The 20,557-nt window shown below is 37.4% G+C and overlaps 1 protein-coding gene across 1 annotated transcript; it reads left to right on the forward strand.

Moving 5' to 3' along the window:
- The first annotated feature begins 6,999 nt into the window (after positions 1-6,999).
- On the forward strand, positions 7,000-20,280 carry LOC139730890 (protein SSUH2 homolog). Its single transcript, XM_071641766.1, has 11 exons — positions 7,000-7,605; positions 8,105-8,247; positions 8,888-9,017; positions 9,597-9,657; positions 12,200-12,324; positions 14,929-14,991; positions 16,556-16,677; positions 17,360-17,452; positions 18,225-18,327; positions 19,130-19,234; positions 20,134-20,280. The coding sequence occupies exons 1-11, from the start codon at positions 7,000-7,002 to the stop codon at positions 20,278-20,280; spliced, it is 1,698 nt and encodes a 565-aa protein (XP_071497867.1).
- The last annotated feature ends 277 nt before the right edge of the window (positions 20,281-20,557 follow it).

The following is a 20,557-nucleotide window of genomic DNA, read 5'->3' on the forward strand; positions in this document are numbered from 1 at the left end:
AAGCTGCATATATTTGAATACTCTCTGGTTAACCAATTAAGATGATGCTGGACTTACACTTCAGGAAGAAACTGTAACAAGACTATCTACATGTATATTATGTCTTTAAAAATGCATTAAGGATTCCGTCCTCGTTGTACTTGTGAGCTTTTGCTCTGGAAACAGATTAATTTAACTTCATGTGCAGGTGTGCATGTCATTGCGCTTTCTGTGGAAAAAAAAATGTATATATATGTGATTGTGATTACATTTGTGCATTACATATGTATATATAAAATTATGTAAGTATGCATATATTTACAATGTAAATGTTTGTTTTTTTAATTTGTAAATTGAAATGTATTCAGGTAAGGATATTTTCTGAAATAGAGATTTTTATTCAAAATTATGAGGAAAGAGAATTTGATGTGTTTTGCCTCCAGTTTCCTTCAATGTTGAAAATGAAAGAGAGAGAGAGAAAGAGAGAGAGAGAGAGACTGGCTACTTTATATGCTCTGATTTAGTATCTTATCTCTAAAATCTTGATATTTGATTGGTTGACCAAGAATTGGTGCTTTGCTCTCCTTATAAAAAGGCCTGGATGCAATTCCTTTATCTGAACATATAAATCTTTCCATTCTTTTTCAAATTATATGGCATTGACACTGTGTTCCTTGATAGCTTTGCCATTTACGATGCTATTACAAACACACACACACACACACACACACACACACACACACACACACACACTTTTTTTCCACAAAATTTTCGATTTCATTCGTTGCTATATGTTCCAATCTTTTATATGAACACACACACATACACAAACACAGACAAACTCGTTTTTGTTCTTTGTTCGAATTCCTTTTCTTTCCACAATTCACATTTACGAAAACAAAACAAAATTATTGTACAAACACAAACAACATTGTACACAATGCCACAAAGTTTAAAACATTGTACAGAGATATGTGAATCTTAATTTTATGACTTATTTGACCAAAAACGATATCCACACGCGCGCACACACACACACACACACACACACACACACACACACACACACACACACAAACAAACACATACGCACGGCAGCACCGATCACAGCGTTATTAGAAAATACTGAATGGTCATGATGGAGTGCGTCATACTAGTACATTTGTAATAGGATTTCGAGGCGCAGCTGGATAGTGCGTCTTTCACCGCTTGCAAAATCTTGTGTCATTCCACAATCAAAGAACACTCGCTCTTTGCTTTATTCAAAACATTAAAAAAATTAATGGCCTGCATGATTATAACACAACCATTGCTCAGGACAAAAAAAAAAGCAAAAGCTCAAGCACAAGCACTCTGGTGAACTCCTCATATTCCTCGATCATTTATTGATGAACATCATCATCTCTACATGCAACGTCATCAGTCTTCTAAACAAAGTTTCTGGATTCTGCTGGACAGCTCTCAGGAAAAATTTGTGCAGAGAAACTCGATTTATCTGTTCATAGACCTGCTGACACGAAACCTACCACTTTGAAGTACCTGAGATCCGCCGCCACCTGACTATGCGCATCTCAAGTGAGTACATTCAGGCGTCTCGGAAATGATGATTGCATAATCACGCATCGTTACTGACAAAAGAGTTGTTTCCCTAATTCTGGTTCTATTTGGCTGACGCGCCTTTTCAGACTGAAAAGTCTTTGAATAAACGCCAATAACGAGAAGCAGCACTAACCTCAGAAGACATGACTGATCTCGTTTCACTGGATTGGAAGTAACCGATTCGCTCGACACATCCTTGCCTAAAGACAGACATATCCTCTTCCCTTACTTTCTGTTTTTACTCTGGAAAAAATGTGTGGAAAAGGCCGTTGGAAAATGAGATAACAAATCATGATGAATTAGCTAAAAACTTAGCTTTCTCTTCCAAAGTGCCTATATTTCGCTAATGTAAATGTCTGAGCGGTGATATATAAACATTATACCACAACCGCACATGCATTTCGTTTGGCGCGCACCGTCCTCGATATGAAAGACAAAATGAAGCGTGCAGAAATTTTCAGTTGTTGTACGCATGTAATATTTCGAAGCTGCTTTCTGTTTTGTCCCTGCTTGACGGCGGCGGGTATCATGAGATCAAAGCAGGGAAAATGTTTAAGGTGCTTTTGTGACATTGAGACATGCATTGATTAAGGAAATGATGAGTGTCCATTTGTAGTAGTAGGTCCATGATCTGTTCACATTTTATACTGACCGGCGTGACCAGTACAGCAAATGCATGAAGCCATCATTCTATTGTAGGCCTACACTATCCAGTCAAGTTCACTGAACTGCGAAGTCCATTGTTCATCACAATAGTGACCTGCCTGTAAGGATGGGTCTCTTCGAGTTGGTTGCTTTTGTATTAATTCTTTGTGTTCACCTGCCATTCGACAGCCCTTACTTATGCACACGCAGTGCTTCTACAATACTGCACACAGAATAGGGGCTGAATGCACATGCTTTACCAATATGGCAGGCATTTTGGCCACAAAGTGTACAAACTCCAGTGTGACCTTCCAGCTTCGTTCTATCAGGACCATAAGGGCATCATTCCTGTCTGAATTCAAGCATCTGTGTGTTCCTCCTCCTTTGCTTTTATCTGGGGATGTGGAAATCAACCCTGGTCCTGATGGACAGCAAAATAGTGCACATCCGGACCATCGTGCCAAAGGTATGTCATGTTGCCTTCTAAATGTGAGGAGTTTGCGAAACAAAATTCATGAACTGGATGTGTTTATCAACACATCTAGACCTGACATTTTCAGTATTACAGGAACATAGTCGGATAATGATGTTGTGGACTCTGCCCGTGTAATCTCAGATGACTAGGTTCTTACTTGATTTGACGCCGTAATCGGCTAGGTCAGAGAGGTGGTGGCGTCCGAATTGCAATTCACCAAAGATTAATTAACCCTCTTCCTATACCCCATAATGATGTAGGGATTTATTTTGAACATTTTACAGCCGCTTATATCCTCCCATCTGCCATAACATGTACCAACTCTCTATACACCAATTCATCAGCCCACATCACATATATTCACATCTACACACACACATCCGCGCATGCACCCTGCTTACACGCTACTCATCACATGACATTTTCCCGCCTTTTCACTCCTCACGGATTGGTCTCTTTTGAATGCTTGAAACATGCTCAACTCACCCAAGCTCACACATTCATTTACATCCTATGAATATTTAGTTTCATAATTGTTTCCATATTTGCATGTTTTATTGTTATCGTGTGATGATTGGGTGTATGAATATTTATGCATGCAAACCTATGCCAAATAATCTGACCACTAAACTGTCTTCAAGTGAGTTGGTCAGGAGACTCCATCGAAGCAATATGTGTACTGCCCTGTCTGTTTCTGTTGAGTGGCTAGAGAGCTCAAAATACCTGTATGAGCCCTACAATGATAACAACATTGAAATTCTATGGGCATCGTTTCGCGCCAACAACTCTTTTTGGTTAATAGGAGTGCTGTATAGACCTCCATAACAGCTCATCACCCTCGATTCTGGAATCATCTAATTTAAGCGAAGCCGGTAGTTGAGCGTGCCGTGTGCAAAATTCTAGCGAGGGTTTGTTATGCGGTTACTAGTCAACGATAGGCACTCAATGGATCCCTTTGACGTTGTACTCGAGTTTGCTTTTACGCTGTCTAACTACGAAGCGTTTCCATTCGTCTCAGTGAAAACTTCACATTTGCTTGCGATTCCGCTTATTCGATCCTTCCGTTTTGGTAAGTTTTTCTAAGATACGGCTGTATTTAGAAGGAGCTAGCCATCATGTGAATGCTCTTTGCATTTGGGTTACTTTAATACTATGGACTTTCATAGTGCACTTTCATTTGTGAACGCACTGAACTAGTGCATTGATAGACACCGCACAGCACCGCGTGCACCGAGACTCTGCCTACTATAGCTTTGGAAAGCGGTTACATCCCCATGATAACAATGTTCACAGGGGATAGTTTCATCATTTTGTAAAGTAAGAGAGTGACTTTATACTGTTGCCATTTTCAGTGTGAATCCAGGCTTGTGGATCTAATATGATTGCCCTACAAAACTCTTATAGGTGCGAGTGCGCCTAATCGTTCACTTCAGGCCTTGAAATCTCGAGACTACGTACACGGGGATCGCGGCAGCGTGCGTGATTGCCATGACAGCACCCGTTTTTCTCTTTAATACGCGTAGTCTTTCTCATCAACTTTCAAAGACCCTTTATTCTTCACGACTTGACTTACTTCACTTAAGTCGGGTACGTAGTACATGTACTCCCGGCGGGACATTTTATTTGTACAACAGATCTGATTCAGTCAAATTTACTCAGTTCTTATATTTTGTTGTTGTGTGATAGTTGAAGATTATATAGAGTTGGAACAAACTCAAAGGCTGTTTCTCTTGTTAACAGCATACTAATAATCGTTTATTTTGTTGTAGATAATATTGAAGCCTGCGGAAAGACCGCTGTAGGATCATAATAATAAGGATTGTAAGTCCTCAATGTTTGTGACGCGAATAGGGTTAAAAGTACAACTTGACTGTCAAAATATTATTTTTGGCTGTCTATGCTCTTTTACCATTGCCTAGACAGAGGCCTTCACATCATTATCGGATATTACATATTTTAAACAGTATGATGATGGTGTATACAGCGTTACTGGTAATGCACATGTGCCAAACGCTGTTTGCTGAGATATCGTTACCACTCAACCATGTATTTGTTACCTTTGTCCAAGTTGTCCTGTCAATTCGATATAATACCTTATCTATCACACTATGGACAGTTGTAAAGTGAAATCCAAAGATAGATCAAGATCCTAGGGAAGAAAAAACTTTTTTTTTTGTTTGCACAACAGTGACAATTCGAATTTGTTATTATTTTTTTTACAATTTAGTCTTTATTGGTAAAGTAATTATGTGACAACATTCAAGAAAGCAAATATATATAACATCATCATAGAAGTACAACGAAATAGAAATAATCGTTAGAGAAAGAAAGCAAAGGAAAAAAGGAAAAATGGGCGGCGTGATACTTTCATACATGTACATTCTCATCACAGAAGACAACCATAAGCGTTCACAAGAAAATTACAACTCAAATATCTATTTGCGGAAATCTAGCTAGTTTACCTTTTTTATGCCTCCGCCAACGAAGTGGCCGGAGGCATTATGTTTTCGGGTCGTCCGTACGTACGTACGTCCGTCCGTCCGTCCGTACGTCCGTACGTCCGTACGTCCGTCCCGTTTTGTTTTTGTCGATATCTCAGCAACCGTGTGGTGGTTTTACATCAAACTTGGTATGAGGGTATATCCTGGGGGATAATACTTTGTTTGGATTTTAGGGTCACGGGTGTGGTGGTTTTGCATCAAACTTGGTATGAGGGTATATCGGGTGGGGGGGGGGGGTGGGATAATACTTTGTTTGGATTTTAGGATCACGGGGTCAAAGGTCAAAGGTCACAGGTTATTTTGTGAAAAAAAAAAACTTGGTACAGTATTTTACATACTATAAGACATGAACGTTTAACTTGGTGTGAGGGTAGAGTATGACAAGACAAATATTCACTGGTATTTTGGGGTCAAAGGTCAAAGGTCACAAGGGTCCTTATGTTATAACAAAAATTAAATTTTTTGATAATATTACAGATGTTAGACCCATAAACTTCAGTTAAAACCACTGATTAACATTGTGTTTGATCGATTTAAAAAATTCTAAAACTGAGCTTCCTGACCTGTCTAATTATGTTCAGATGGATGACAAAACAAACAAGAATGCAAAAATAATGAGAGTAACACATTAACTATGAAGATCTCTATGACAATTGCATTTATTCTCGGTCCGAGAATGATTCTAGCACAGTAGTCTATGGAGGTGATTTCAAATTTTTTCTCCATGCCTTGAAAATTACTCAGTGCATAAACTTATGAAAGGGTCAAAGTCAAGTTAAGTTCTTAAATCCCCAAATACATGCTCTCCTATTCATCCAATTAAACATAGGTCGAGGAAGGTGAACATTCAACACATTTGTCACAAACATGTAATTCTAAATATTTTTCCAATTTTGTGAAAATGTAATCACACATAAGATTGGCCACATGAACTATAGACCTATTAGGAGAATCATGCATTATGGCGGAGGCATACCAGTCGCCATAGCGACATTTCTAGTTTTAAATCCTAGAGGCCCTACTCTGTTTATTTACCTCCAGGTAAGTTTCAAAGGCGTGGTAGGAGGGAGAGGAAACATTTTTAGTGCTGCCAAATGATCATATAGTAATTACCATGCTTATAAGGCATACGATAGTTTACTTCTATACTTGTGAAGTCACCGTGTGGAAGGGGTGCACAGTGTAGCTAAGAAGACCAATTGAATTTCAGCATCTGCAGTTTCATTGAAAATAAAATGTAGGGCTATTCCAAGGGAAATTTTAATCTGCTTAAAAACAGAAAAATCAATAAATACTTTTTCATCTTTTGCATTTCACTTCGAGTCTCTGACCATTACATTGAAAGTAATCCGTGTTTTCATCTTGATTTTCTGATTTGGAAAAAAAAACGCCTTTGAAAAAGAAAAAGAGAGGAGCCATGTCACATCTTCACCCCACTACATTAATAACGTCTTTCTTCCATTCAAGCCACGTCCGCCATGGAATATTCAGGATAACAATTTTGGAATTTCAGAGCCTGGCTCTTTGTTCCAAGGTTAACCAGGGATAGCCTGAAAAAAGTGTCGCTGCCCCAGAAAGCAGTATATGACGGGTGAGGGTGACACGTTTGAATCCTTCTGGTCCTTTTTCATTCCGACATGTTTGTTAAAATGTAGATCAAATGTTACGATCTTACAATTATATATACATTGATATTGCAGGGGGGCAATTAAATATTGATACAATTTCACCATAGCACACTTTCATCCCTCTGCATCAATAATCTTTCTTTCAGAATAATACCTGTCAACACTGTCCCAAATGGCACAAATGCACGCTCCACCTCCGGCAGGTTACCCTCCTCCCCAACAAGGCTACGCCCCGCCACAACAAGGCTACCCACCGCCGCAGCAAGGGTACCCACCGCCCCAACAAGGCTATGCACCACCCCAGCAAGGGTACCAACAACCCCAGCAAGGCTATGCACCACCTCAGCAAGGGTACCAACAACCCCAGCAAGGCTATGCACCACCTCAGCAAGGGTACCAACAACCCCAGCAAGGCTACGCACCACCTCAGCAAGGATACCCTCCGCCCCAACAAGGCTATGCACCACCCCAACAAGGGTACCAACCGCCCCAACAAGGCTACGCACCACCCCAGCAGGGGTATCCTCCTCCACAGCAGGGGCAAGCACCTCCACCTCAGCAACAGGCACCTCCGCCTCAGCAACAAGCACCTCCACCTCAGCAACAACCGCCTCCACTCCAGCAACCAACGCAACCGAACCCTGTACAAACTGGTAACGCATCGCTACCCGGGGGTGCCGACCAGGGCTCGGCTACACCCTCGTCAAAGCCTGCACCGACCAAATATGACGGGGACGACATTCCAGATACAGACGTTTCTGGGGATTCCGACGATGAGGTATAAATCAGATGACCTATTGTATAGACTCAAATCAACGCAGTATACTCTTTTATTACTACTTGTATTCGTGATAGCAGTGATGATGATCATAATACTGATGCCTGTCAAAACAGCAATTACTAATCGTAATGATTAAAACCCCTAAGCAGCGATAACGACCATTAGCATATATTGTCTAACCATGTCCATGGAACAGCTAATGGAAATTGTGATAAAGGCGATGCAGATGGCTATGAAATGATAAAATAGCAATACGGAAAATTGTTCCCAACATTTTTATTGCAGTATGTTGAAATTATCCCTCTTATCATTAAAAAAGATGATACCCAAGGAAAATACTTTGTAAACAGCAACAAAATTGAATGTACCGGAAACACAAGAGAGAAACTCTTATATACATGGGAAACATATAATATTTTGATGGCATTATTTAGCCATAGTTAATTAAAAACTAATTATTATTGATTTCCTTGTTCGTACTTTGTTTGTGTGTCAGGAAGCGGAACCCAAGAAGAAGGAACTTGCCCTTGACACAATGGATAAAGTGGAAGGTTATGACATGGGACTAGACTTTCTCCCACCACCACCGCCGACGTACGAGGAAGCCACCAGGCCCCCTGTTCCCGAGCTGGGCGATGAGTAAGAACCAACGCGTTGCGACGTGACGTGTGTTTTGTGTGCGCTTCTCAACTCCAATAACACAATTTGTATTTGTTCCCTTCAAAATGTATGTTCAAAATCTTTTTTTTTCTTCGTTTAATGATGTTTATTGATTGTTTTTAATTTATAGATTGATATCATTTTCTTCACGATTAAGTTTTCATCGCAAATGATTGACAAATTGTCGAAAATAAACAACGGTTAATCAGTATCTAAATATGACTTATTTTCATTTATTCATGTTCATGAATATAGACGCATATATTGCACATTTTGATAAGTAATCTGAGCTGACGCGTCAGGTATTCTCACAATTTTGCTAACATTCTTACGATCATAAGCATACAAACTCGGATAAATTTGTTTGTAATAATGATAATCATTTAGAATGATGATAATGGTGATGATAACAATAAGAATTGAAATTACTATAGCAATAATAATAATGATACTAATAATGATAATAATAATTATATTATTGTTATTATTATTATTATTATTATAATTATTATTATCATTATCATCATTATTGTTGTTACTGATGTCTATAATGATAGCTACCATATTCATAATTATTTTGGAAACTAAATACGTGTATTACACTGTTCGTTTTTATCAGACTACCGAGAATCACGGACGCCGAGGCCCGCGAGTCGCTTCTCTCGTTTGTCGCAGAGCAGTGCTGCTGGGGCAAGAAGGCTGCCGAGGAACTCAACATCACCACAATCGAACACTCCACGGCCTTCCACGTAAGTACATGTAGATAATATTATAGTATAACCGGAAGACAGCAGCCCAAATTGAACAATTCATTGAGTTCCTTGTGTCAAAGTTGTTAACATGGTAAGTTTTAATCGAGAAATTCTAAATTTCAGGACAACGAGCACCTCGTTTGAAGGAAAGCATGTCTAGCCTTCAAACTCAAAGTGACCATTTTGTGTAAGCGTCATTCCTCAATACGCGGGAAATATTCGTATGTTGAAATCATAGTCTCCCAGATCCTCTTAGCCGAGTTTGAGCTAAAGTGAAAATTCTTGAAAATTTCTTGAGTGAAGTGAAATGGGTGCAGGTGTATTTTACTTGCGGTTGAAAAATATATTGATAGGCTTACCTACATGCGCTCTCTCTCTCTTATTTATAGATTAAAAAAAACCCAAACAAACTGGCTTGGACATGCATGGGAAGATTCAAATAATTCATAACCAAACAAAGCGATTATATTTATCATACGTCATTTACGATTATTTGTGCATTTTCACTAGGCGATCGTTCAATCATGAAGATTTTTGCTTATATATTCTATGTATTTTTCGATTATCATTCTGCAGTACACTTTGGAGACATTTACTGAAAAGCGATCCACCAAATGGGTCCATGAACCATACGTCGGTAAGCACACATTCCTCTTCTATCCCCCTCCACCATTCTTCATGATATTATTCTCTGCTACTCTGTATAATTTCATCATCCATGTCTGTCTACCCACCTTTTTTAAAACTTTATTCCTTTCTTTCTTCTTGTTTTTCTGTCTGTCTTTCAGTCTGTCTGTCTGTCTTTCTTTCTACCTATAACTCTTCTCATATAAATTGTATCTGAATCTTTTTGAAAACAGAATGTCTGTATATACCTGACATTCCCAGGATTGATTTGAAATCATTATCTATCACATTAAAAAAAAACCAACAACATATATCTACTTGATGTTTTTTCTACAACTATAGGTATTTGAAGTTTCTCAATGTCTTTGAAGACATTCATAGATTGCAACAGATAAATCATCTACGTATAAATCCTGTCCCTGTCCCTCTCTCGTTTACTCTCTCTTCATCCTGCAACAATAGAGAGCATGCGTGCTTGAATTTGAACGCCAAAATTCGCGTGATGTTTAAGGGGTAGCATAGGTTTGGTTTAATTGTGGATTCAGATTTTCACTTTTTGCGAGAAAATCAATATCACTTATATTTTTTTTTTTTTTTTTTTTTTATTTATTCATTTCCATTCATAGGGTGGATAGCCCTTTCAGCTCAAGACTGATTTCCAAAGGGGTCCACATACATGTAAAAATACAACGTATACAAAACAATGAACAAATACAAACGTATGATAACTCTATAACAGCAAACTGGGAAAAAACAAGATATATAAGATTTTGCACAGTGGTCAAATGGGAACAAAGAAATTAACAAATAGATTAGACAAAATAAATGTAAAAATATAGTCTGAAACATTAAATGAAGAAATAAATCATACAATAGTTTACCAATTGTTAATCTAATATGGTAATAATAATCTAACAGATTTAGGAAATACAAAAACGATAAATAAAACAATAACTGAAACATTTTTTTGAAAATTTATACGGTAGTATACTGAATCATCTGATTAAATTAAATCATATTTATTAAAAGTATAATCAATCAATAATCAATTAAAAACATAAGTAACAAATTAAATGAAGCATGTAAAATATGAATAATATTCAAAACATATGAAATTAAATATAAAATGCTTTGCAAATTAGAAATCAAATATGTCTACAGAATAAAAAGGAATGGTTTAAACAGAATAAAACAATGATGAATAAAAAGACTGTATAAAAAAGTATTAAATCATGCAATTGAATTAGATAATACTTTCAAGATAAAACCAACTTCGTTGTTAGGAATGATAAAAATAAGTTCATAATTAGATGAATATTCAAGTAAAAAACATAAGTCATAAATGAACGGATACGGTTTTAAGACAAGATTTAGTTACATAGTATATAAAAGAAGTATAAAGAATATAGGGTCGGCATGGTAATACAAATGGTTGGTGAAATTGATTAAAGGCAAGAAAGATACATAGAATAAACAATGAAGAGGATTTGCGAAAGCGTTGATAAAATTAACACAATATTAATTACAACTAGAACACAACATAAATATATTTTTCAATGACAGTATGGTAATTTAACATAATTAACCAGAATTTCATAATTAGTGAAACATGCGAAGTACAAACAATAACAAACAAACAAACAAGCAAGCAATTTGACTGAAACAAATGTGAAATTGTAAAGTACACAGAGGAAAAAAAAACATCATAAGAAGGTTAGTAATAGGACACATTTGAGTTCAACAACAACATAGTGAACACTAGTGAGGTTTCCTTACCTTAACCTGAGAAAAAGTAACAAATAACACAATTATCTGTTCAACTTATAAATTGTCTAAAAAGTTAAACTTCTGAGAGAGCGAGTGAAAGAGTTGATATTATTTATGCTCCGTATTTCTTGAGATAAAGAATTGAATAACTTAATGCTGCTGTAAAAAAAACTTCGCTTTAAAAACTCTGTTTTGGGTTTAGGTAATTGTAATTTTAAAAAACTATTTCTTATATTGTATAAATTACTTCGTAGTTTAATCCTCGATGACAAATAAAAAGGGGTCATATTATGAAATACTTTAAATAACATAGTCAAATTTCCTATCTTCCAGCGATTATCAATAGATAATATTTTGGACTCATCATATAACTCATATGTTCGTTTGTAGGGACACGCTTTGTTTAAAATTCGAACTGCTCTATTTTGTAGGACTAATATTAAAGAACAAACACGAGGAATTAAAAGTGTATTTTGTGAAATCGCTCTTGAGATGACTAAGATATTCCAGTACAAAGTTAAAAAAAAGGATCGTAATGTGCGTGGGTCCACCTTTTAGAATCACTTTCTTTGAGTTTGTTTTTAGATATCAGCCATGTCAATACCGATTTTCGTAAAAAACAACAACTTGTAATTCCTCTCAGAACTGCTATGCAATTTAACACTTCATATAAGAAATTCCCATCTCAACCAAACCCACATAATACCATCCCCTTATACAGTTAAGTATTCGCTTTTGCATAGTGGCCTGTATACAACCTTTCATTCACTCTCACTTTCATGCAGGCCAGCCAATCGACGGTCCGTATAACGGCCCCGCCCCTCTTCCTTGGTCCATACCCGTGAACATACCAGCTCTCTTTCAGAACAACGTCCACCGACTTGAAGTACCCCACACAGCGTCGGTGAAGGTAAGTGGTGAACGCAGAAGCAAGTACATGTTACCTAACTGAAAATAAAACTTAACACCCAGGATCATTTGATCCAAAACGTGCTGACTTTTTTTTTTTTTCAAATGATAGAATTTATTGATTTCTCGAAGCAACATAATTTTACAGAGGATAAATGAATTACAAAGTTATTACTTCAACACAAAAACATTTCTTTGATACAAACAATTTAAACACATATCTGTGTTTTTATACTTTTTTTTTCAAATATTTAAATATCTTCTTACTAAAAAAACATACTATAAAGGGTCGTACATGCGAGAATGCGAAAATAGGATAAAATAACTTTTGGCAGTCCGAAAGCCCGCCCAGGCCCGCCCGACATGGCGACGACGAGTGCACATTGAATAACTTCCACAGGACCATTGCAATTGACTACACACAGCCCCGCCGCCGTACACAAGTGTAACACTTGAGCACAGCGACAGGGCCACGCACAGCCACATTGCAATGTACAGCTAATAAAAGGAAATTCGTAAATACTAATAGGCCCCATGGACAGAAAATCTAGAAATTAGCATACAAAATTCACCCGCCGTCCCCACGCTCTGGCAGGCCCCCAGCGGACTTCCGGCAAGCCATTGGAACGCCAAGGATGCACCCTGCCCGAAAGTATGTACAGTGTATACATTTACATTACACACGCCACACCCAGGTAGGCTCCTAGAAAGCCACCGGGTTGCCATACCCTGCCCGAAAGCATGCATAAATAAAATTACATCATAACAACGTTAAAAGAAACTCGCGGGTACATAGACCTTTAAACTATTTTCATGCATACCTCCCCGGCAAAGGTTGCTCCAGGCAACCCGTAAACACGTCAATATCCACCTGACGTTGCAACAACTAAATGTATGCAAGGTGGATTCCAAGTATGGAATTATTTTCTACAAACAAAATCGAATGTTACCAGTTTCCGAGAGAAAATACCTCCATATATTTGACTACGAACCAAATGAAAGTGTTGCATCAGCCCCATCCTTGAATCATCAAGAAACATGAAATACACTGTAACGAAACAACATCAGACAGTTCAAATAAGTTGAACATGTCTCCATTTATCTAAAAACACAGTGATTTTACCTTGTTTTAAATATATAATTTCTTCAATTTCATAATAATGTTTCAAAGCTTTTTGAAATAACGCCAAAGATAATGTACCGTTCTTACATCTTGTGGCGAATATGTAATATTTGGCATATAAAAAAACAGAATTCAATGTAGTGAAAGGACCATTTAAGATTCCAAATATGAAATCGTTAAATGTGAGAATAACTTCATCTTTCAAAACTTGTCTTTGGAACTCTCTCAAAAAACGTTGAGTATAAGGGCACTCCCAGAACAAATGTGTAATTGTCTCGGTTGTATCTAAACAAAAGGTACATAAATCAGAATCTGACAAACCAATTTGTTTTAGCAGTTTATTCACCCCGAGGATGTTGTGTAGAATCTTGAACTGAAAATAACGCAATTTTGTCGACAATGAACTTTTAAAAGGAATGAGATAGATTTTTTTCCAGTCAGTGACTGGTTCTATCAAAATTGAATTCCATTTTTCTTGTGATTTTGGAACTTCACGAAAATTATCTACGCATTTTCTATGAATAAATCTACATACTTTAGGAGCTTTCTTAATTTCAAAAATCAGTTCTTCTTGATAATTTTTATCTTGAGTTTGAGGTTTTTTAACAAGATTTTTCCAGTTAAGAGGAATTGCAGATATGATGGAAAAAAAATCCAAAAAATTGCATTGAATTTCATATTTATTTCTAAATTGTGAAAATGAAAGAAAATTACCCTGTTCATTCAAAATATGATAAATTCTCGTAATACCTTTATTTATCCAATTATGCTTAATAACAACTTTTCCATTAATTCTAATGCAAGAATTATTCCATATAACCTGATTATGAATATATCTGTCAGGAGGGTTCTGAGAAAAAACTAAATTACTCCAGCAGACAAGAATTTCTCGTATGAATATATTTCCGACCTGATTAATCATATCCTTGCAAAAACGTGCTGACTTGCGTAATGTTAGTATAAAGTCTCGATATCTCGTTTGTAACTTTAAACGCAGCTCATACTCATTTTTCTTGTCAAATATTGTGTTAGGCACTAAAAAAAACAAAAAAAAAAACAAAAACAAAAACAAAAACACCCAAGGCGCTTCAAACACACAACAGACTTATACATAATTTACTCATCGAGTTGTTGATCCTAGCATCGTCAGAAGAATAGTAACAACAACAATATATTAAGTAAGGAAGCCTTGAAAGAATTTAATTTCTTTTATCATAAAAACAAATCATCGAATAGTGTTATGCGTTTCAGATAATCGTTTAGGCTTTATCGTTTCCACTGTAAGATTCAAACTTTACTTAATAACTTTGTTCAGTTGACTTATACTTATGTATGAAGAAGAAATGCAAAAATGAAATCAATCAAACAATCAATTATTCCCTGCATGGGATTCGTCGTGACTAAGATTGAAAAGAGGTAAGATATCAAAGACTAAGATAATTATTAAAGATGTGAATACAGTATCACGTTTCTCCTCCACAGCCCTGTCATAACTGTCGAGCTTGTGGATACGTACGCTGCCCACGATGCTACGGCAGAGGGCGGGTGAGTAAATTATGCTGACGATTGATTTTGGGGGGTTTATTCTTAGTTTTGTTTTGTTTGTTTGCTTGGTTTTTTTTTTTGTTAAAACGGCCATAGTTGCATAGTGTGATTAACGCGGCGAGTGTTGTGTGTAGGGGGGGATTCTATAATACGCTGTATTTGATATTCCTCTTTATAGCTTATTCAAAAATATCTATCACACCTTAGTTATTAAATCATTACAGATTTTTAATATTGTCATCACTGATTCTATTGTCATTACTTGCATACACATTGCATGCTTGCATACTGCACAGTGAAGTGTACATACACGTTTGTTTGTTTGTTTGTTTTTCAACGTACGTAGGCCTAAGTGATGCAAAGCGCGCGCTTATGACCACGTTCTAGGATTTCCGGTTCCGCTCGACGTCCAGTGTTCGCGCGGAGACCTATACCGGAAAGAAATCCAATGTTCATCCAGTGTTCGTCCGCTGTTCGTCCACTGCTCGCGCTTGAGAGACAGAACGCCAATCTGCAAAGAACCCAAGGGGTACAGAACGGGGAAAATAATGCAAATGGAACGCGAAACTATAGTGGTAGCCAGTGAAATTGGGTGCATGCAAGTTATATCAGAACACTCGAACACAAATATCTTTGTGTGAAAATAGTAAAGAAAATTGTGTGAGAGTGTAGGGGAGGAAAGGATGGGTAATTATGTATAGACGGAGTGGGGTTTATGTTTATTAATTAATTAATTTAGTTATTCATTTTTTATTCATTTATTCATTCATTTATTTATTTGGTCGGATAGTGTATAGTAAAGAGGTATGGTTTATAGGAGATGGTAGTGAGGTGAGATTGGAGATATGTTTTATTTAGATATAATAATTATACTTCCATTTTTCCTTCGGTCATTGCTGTATTTCTATTTAATTTGTTATATTGAAACATGATAGCGGATGATCGGTATCTCAGTTATCTTGAAAAGAAATATCCTCTTATATGTTTATAGTATATATAGTACCAAAGAGAATTCATGTATTTTGTATAATTTGATTGGAAATGAATGGAGATCGTTATTGTGTAAACCTGCATGAGCTAAAGAAAAATAGTCATGGTCAGGCTGTTTACATGATTGTCTATAGTATTTTCATCATCATTATCTGTTCACATACCGTTGCTCCCTACATGTCGTTGAGTTTGCTCAGTCGGTAGCGCGTACGTCTGCCTCCCAATCCTGAAGGACCCGGGTTTGAACCCGAGTCTGGACTGAGCAATGTTGTGTGTAAGCATACCGTCCCGTCTAGCAAGAGGCAAAACACTCTGTCCCTCGGATAGGACATAAAATGCAGGTCCCGTGAAGAGTCACAACTCATGCACGTATAAGAGCCCGCTTCATTCATTCAACGCAAAGAGCAGGTAGGATGTGTTTAACCCGGCCGGTGAAGTGGTCCCACCTCACATCCAACTGGACCCCATGGACGACCAGCTTTATAGCGTAGCTGAATATAGATTTTCCAGCCATCTTCTCACATGGAAATGAACAAACAAACAAACAAAGAATGTCTCTTCTTCTGTGTCACAGATCCGTTGTCGGCGTTGCAGCGGTAGAGGAATGCGGAATGTCCGGCGATACAACTCGTCGACGCAAAGTCACTACTACACCAGGGAAATCTGCTACTCTTGCGGCGGCGACGGGCGAAAAACGTACGTAAATCCGTTTGAAACAAAAGCATTAGATGCAATTCTCTCTTCTAATATCTTTCATATCCCGACTTGAGGCTTTTGCCATGATCCATGGACTACCACAGCCCAGTTGGATGCTAATTATGTTGAAAATATAAAAAAACAACAACAAAAACGATGACGCTGACAGATGAAGTCGATCAGATATCAGTCGTCAATGATGACAACTAAAGGAGATGAAGAACTAACCGTAGACTGAAAACTATGAAGTGTCGCTATCTTTGCGTACCTGTTGATTATAAGATTTACCCCAACCACCGGCCACCACCACCACCACAAAAAAAAAAAACAACAACAACAACAACAAAACAAAACAAAACAAACGATTGTCAATAAAATTGTTGAAGTGATAGAATTCTGGTACAACCAAGTAAGTCATAGGAATCGTACGAGAGGCAAACACATAATCGAGTAAAATTCTATATTATAGAAATTTAAAAAACCTCTAACTGTATCAGCCATCATTAAATTGCAGACGCAAAACACGATTTTTTTAAAACCATTGTATTATTTTAAATCAGAACTTGCATCGCAGAAGAATCATAATATTGTACATAATTAAGTCCTACACTTTATAGATTGATATAATTATTATCATTATTACTGTTATCACTATCATGTATTTCATTCTCGTGCCATGCAGGTGCTTTCGGTGCAGCGGTTACGGCCGTATTACCTGCAGAGTTTGTGACGGAAACACCCAGCTCAAATTCTACATCAGGCTCACTGTTGAGTGGTGTGTATAACTTCGTATATGAAACTTGTACGCTGCAGGTACTCTTGTAGTTCGGTGAGGAATATTTGTATACGGACTAGTGACCGTGGGAATTTCACCAATCTCGTCTAACCGGAAAGTGCTATATTGGCCAATTAGGAACTAGAACAGCGGTCACACCCCTAAACGCTTATCCAATTGGAATGAATGGTATACGTTTTGAGCTTGCGGAACTGCATGGCACAAACAATTTTTACACGGGTCACTGGTTGGCCTACATTATAAGCATTGTGATAGAAATCTGCATAGATGGACGCACGCTGCTGAATGTCAAAAGAGGGACTACCATTTTTATGCCTTCTGTGCAGAAATGCATTTCTGTATAGAATAATATTCAATTCTTACATCAATATGTGGGCTACATCGGCCTTCTGGAATAGTTCTGACCGCACGTTCCTAGTGCAGCTCAAAGTTTTGTCGAAATTAAATGCCATATCATGTAGACGTATCATCTTATGCATCGTGGGCATCAGGTTTTTACTTTCTTTTTTGTTTAAATAGGATGATTACTGTCAAAAAGACACTTATCACCACACAAGTTTGGTTATTGATACCATTTTATCGGGGTTACGTGTTGAACTATTTAAGCTACTGACTTTCACCTGAACTGACTGACACTGATACAATAAGAATTATGTTTGTCATATCAAAGGTTCTAAGAAATCACGAAGAAATAAAAGCAATGATGACCATTGACCAATCTTAAACATCTCCCAATGGATTCTCTTTTCAGGGTTAACCACCAGGAGGAAGGCATAGTAGAGCGAACGAACCTTCCAGACATACTCATCCGAAATGTGTCTGGTCAGACAGTCTTCCAGGAGGAACATCCGAAAGTAAGTCCTCCAGTGCTTCCGTATTCCAAAGCAGCCACGGAAATGGGGCTCTTTAGAAAACAGACAAACAAAAACAAATAAAAAACCGAAAACGTTAAGGATAAACACAAACACACACACACACACACACACACATATATATATACGCACACACACACATACACACACACACACACACATACCACATGGCACACTGAGGGTGCCGTCCAAAATAGCAAGTATATGGGACCAGGGGGGCATTTCATGAAGCAATTTGTCGGATATTTCGTCTGACAAACTGTTAAAAGCTACTGAAATCCTTGCTTCTGATTGGCTGAAAGCAAATTTTGTCCGACAAGTTGTCGGACAAAATGCTTCATGAAATGCCCCCCAGGTCTGAATTATAGTTGACATGCTATTGAAAGGCCTATAAATAGAATTCTGAAATCACCTTATACATCACTGACAATTTTATTGTGTTCACTGCTCAGCGTTAAGAGAACTAAAGCCTCTGATGATCCAAATTTGTTAAAGTGAGCACACTCACGGTTCACACTGGTGTGTATGACAATTATTATCATTGTAACTATGATCTTTACAATTAAGCAATGCATCAACTCATTATTAACCCCTGTCCAGTCAGTGACAATTAACTTAAATCGTCTGAACGTAATACCAATCAGTGCACTCCGTTTATAACGAAATGTCGATACATGTTTAACGCTAGAAAACTGCTGGTCTCGAGGACTTCGTTATAATGGCAGTCTATATAATATATAAATGGCGTTTCTGAGAGTATTGAAATTTAAATTTTGAATAACAGGTCTGGCCAATCAGCCACTTTCCAGACAGAGCAATTAACGACACGTCCGCCCAGATTGTAAAACGTCATGAACAAGCCTACAGAAACGAGCTGCTGCACAGACAGGTGAGTATCTTAATTGTTCTGTGTCGGTACACAAACTATGAGTAGAGTACTGAGTGATGATGCTAAAAAGTCTTTTGTTATAGCTTAGGTTAGAACCATGTGCAAGCATTGTTAGCAACAATAGTGTGTGCAGAAATTCGGGCTAGATGACGTTGCTTAGAATCATTTTCCATGGGGATGAATGCTTATTTCATCACACTTTTATAGTCTGTTGTGACAAGTGATAAGAAGCATAGCAGGGTTAATGTGCATTTTTGTGTACTGTCAAAAGCACTAGTGATTTTTCTTATACTAACAATGAGCTTGACCATTAAAATTAGGTCAAAGAAATCGCTCTGACCATTTGTCTTTATACCATAGTTTCCATTTCTGAATCTGCAATTGAAAATGATCGCTGCTCTCAATCAATGGAATTCTTGGACCAGCGCTAGTATGCGTGTAATTCATCATTTCTCAGCTCATCAAACGTTATGAAATTGTCCAGCAACCATAAAGCCGGGTTCACTGAACATATTATTTTGGAACTCCATAATAATTGCAGCATATAGGCCTACCATGACGTGTTGGCAGTAAACTTAAAGCTCTCTTGCTATTGTTGTTTTAAATATATTTGAAGTAAATTCTTCCATCCATGTGATATTTTTAGTTGTGACTTAATGCAATTATCAAAAATCTTGGTAATTCCGCTTATTTTTATTCAGTTTCTTTTCTTTTTGCAAAATAAGATTTTCATTTCTTTTCTTTTCCTTTTAGTTGTTTTTTTACTGACGATGGAATTCATCGCATTATAAATTGATTCTGTTCTGTTGATGCTTTTGGAATGGAACACGTGATGTCGTTATTCCTCTCTGTTATGTAATATTTGTTCTTCTTCCTACCCTTCCGTTTCGGTCACCTAGCGGCATAACGTTCGCGTCATTCCGGTAGCGGAAGCCAAGTGTCAGTACAACGACAAGTCCTTCGTATTCTTCGTCTACGGGTTCGAGCGGCAGGTGTACGCACCCGAGTATCCCATGCAGTGCTGCTGGGGGTGCTCTATATTGTGAGGTGGCAATATTGATGGATCCCCCCTCCCCGAAACAAAAATAGAGGAAAACTAGAGAAGTATGTCAGTAGAGTAACTGTAAAATAAAGAAAAAAACATTACAAATTACTTTGTCTATACTTCTGCTTATAGAAACAAACAGAAAAGGGGAAAATTAAGTTAGTTAAAAATCCAGCAATTCAAAATTCAACTCATTTCATTTGAAAAGATGATATATGTCTCGCTCTTGCAGCTTGTAGATATCAACATCGGAAGTCGATAAAATCGGGGTCCAGTCT

This window comes from Diadema antillarum, unplaced genomic scaffold (genome assembly GCF_040938485.1).
Source record: "Diadema antillarum isolate AM-2024a unplaced genomic scaffold, OU_Dant_1.0 seq00000341_RagTag, whole genome shotgun sequence".
NCBI lineage: Eukaryota > Metazoa > Echinodermata > Echinoidea > Diadematoida > Diadematidae > Diadema > Diadema antillarum.

What these genes read in the sequence shown, in the direction of transcription:
- LOC139730890 (XM_071641766.1), top strand. Translation starts at nt 7,000, where the DNA reads ATGGCACAAATGCACGCTCCACCTCCGGCAGGTTACCCTCCTCCCCAA. An exon ending in GATGCTACGGCAGAGGGCGG is followed by an intron (nt 14,992 to 16,555) that starts GTGAGTAAATTA and finishes TCTGTGTCACAG; the next exon opens with ATCCGTTGTCGGCGTTGCAG. An exon ending in ACGAGCTGCTGCACAGACAG is followed by an intron (nt 19,235 to 20,133) that starts GTGAGTATCTTA and finishes TCGGTCACCTAG; the next exon opens with CGGCATAACGTTCGCGTCAT.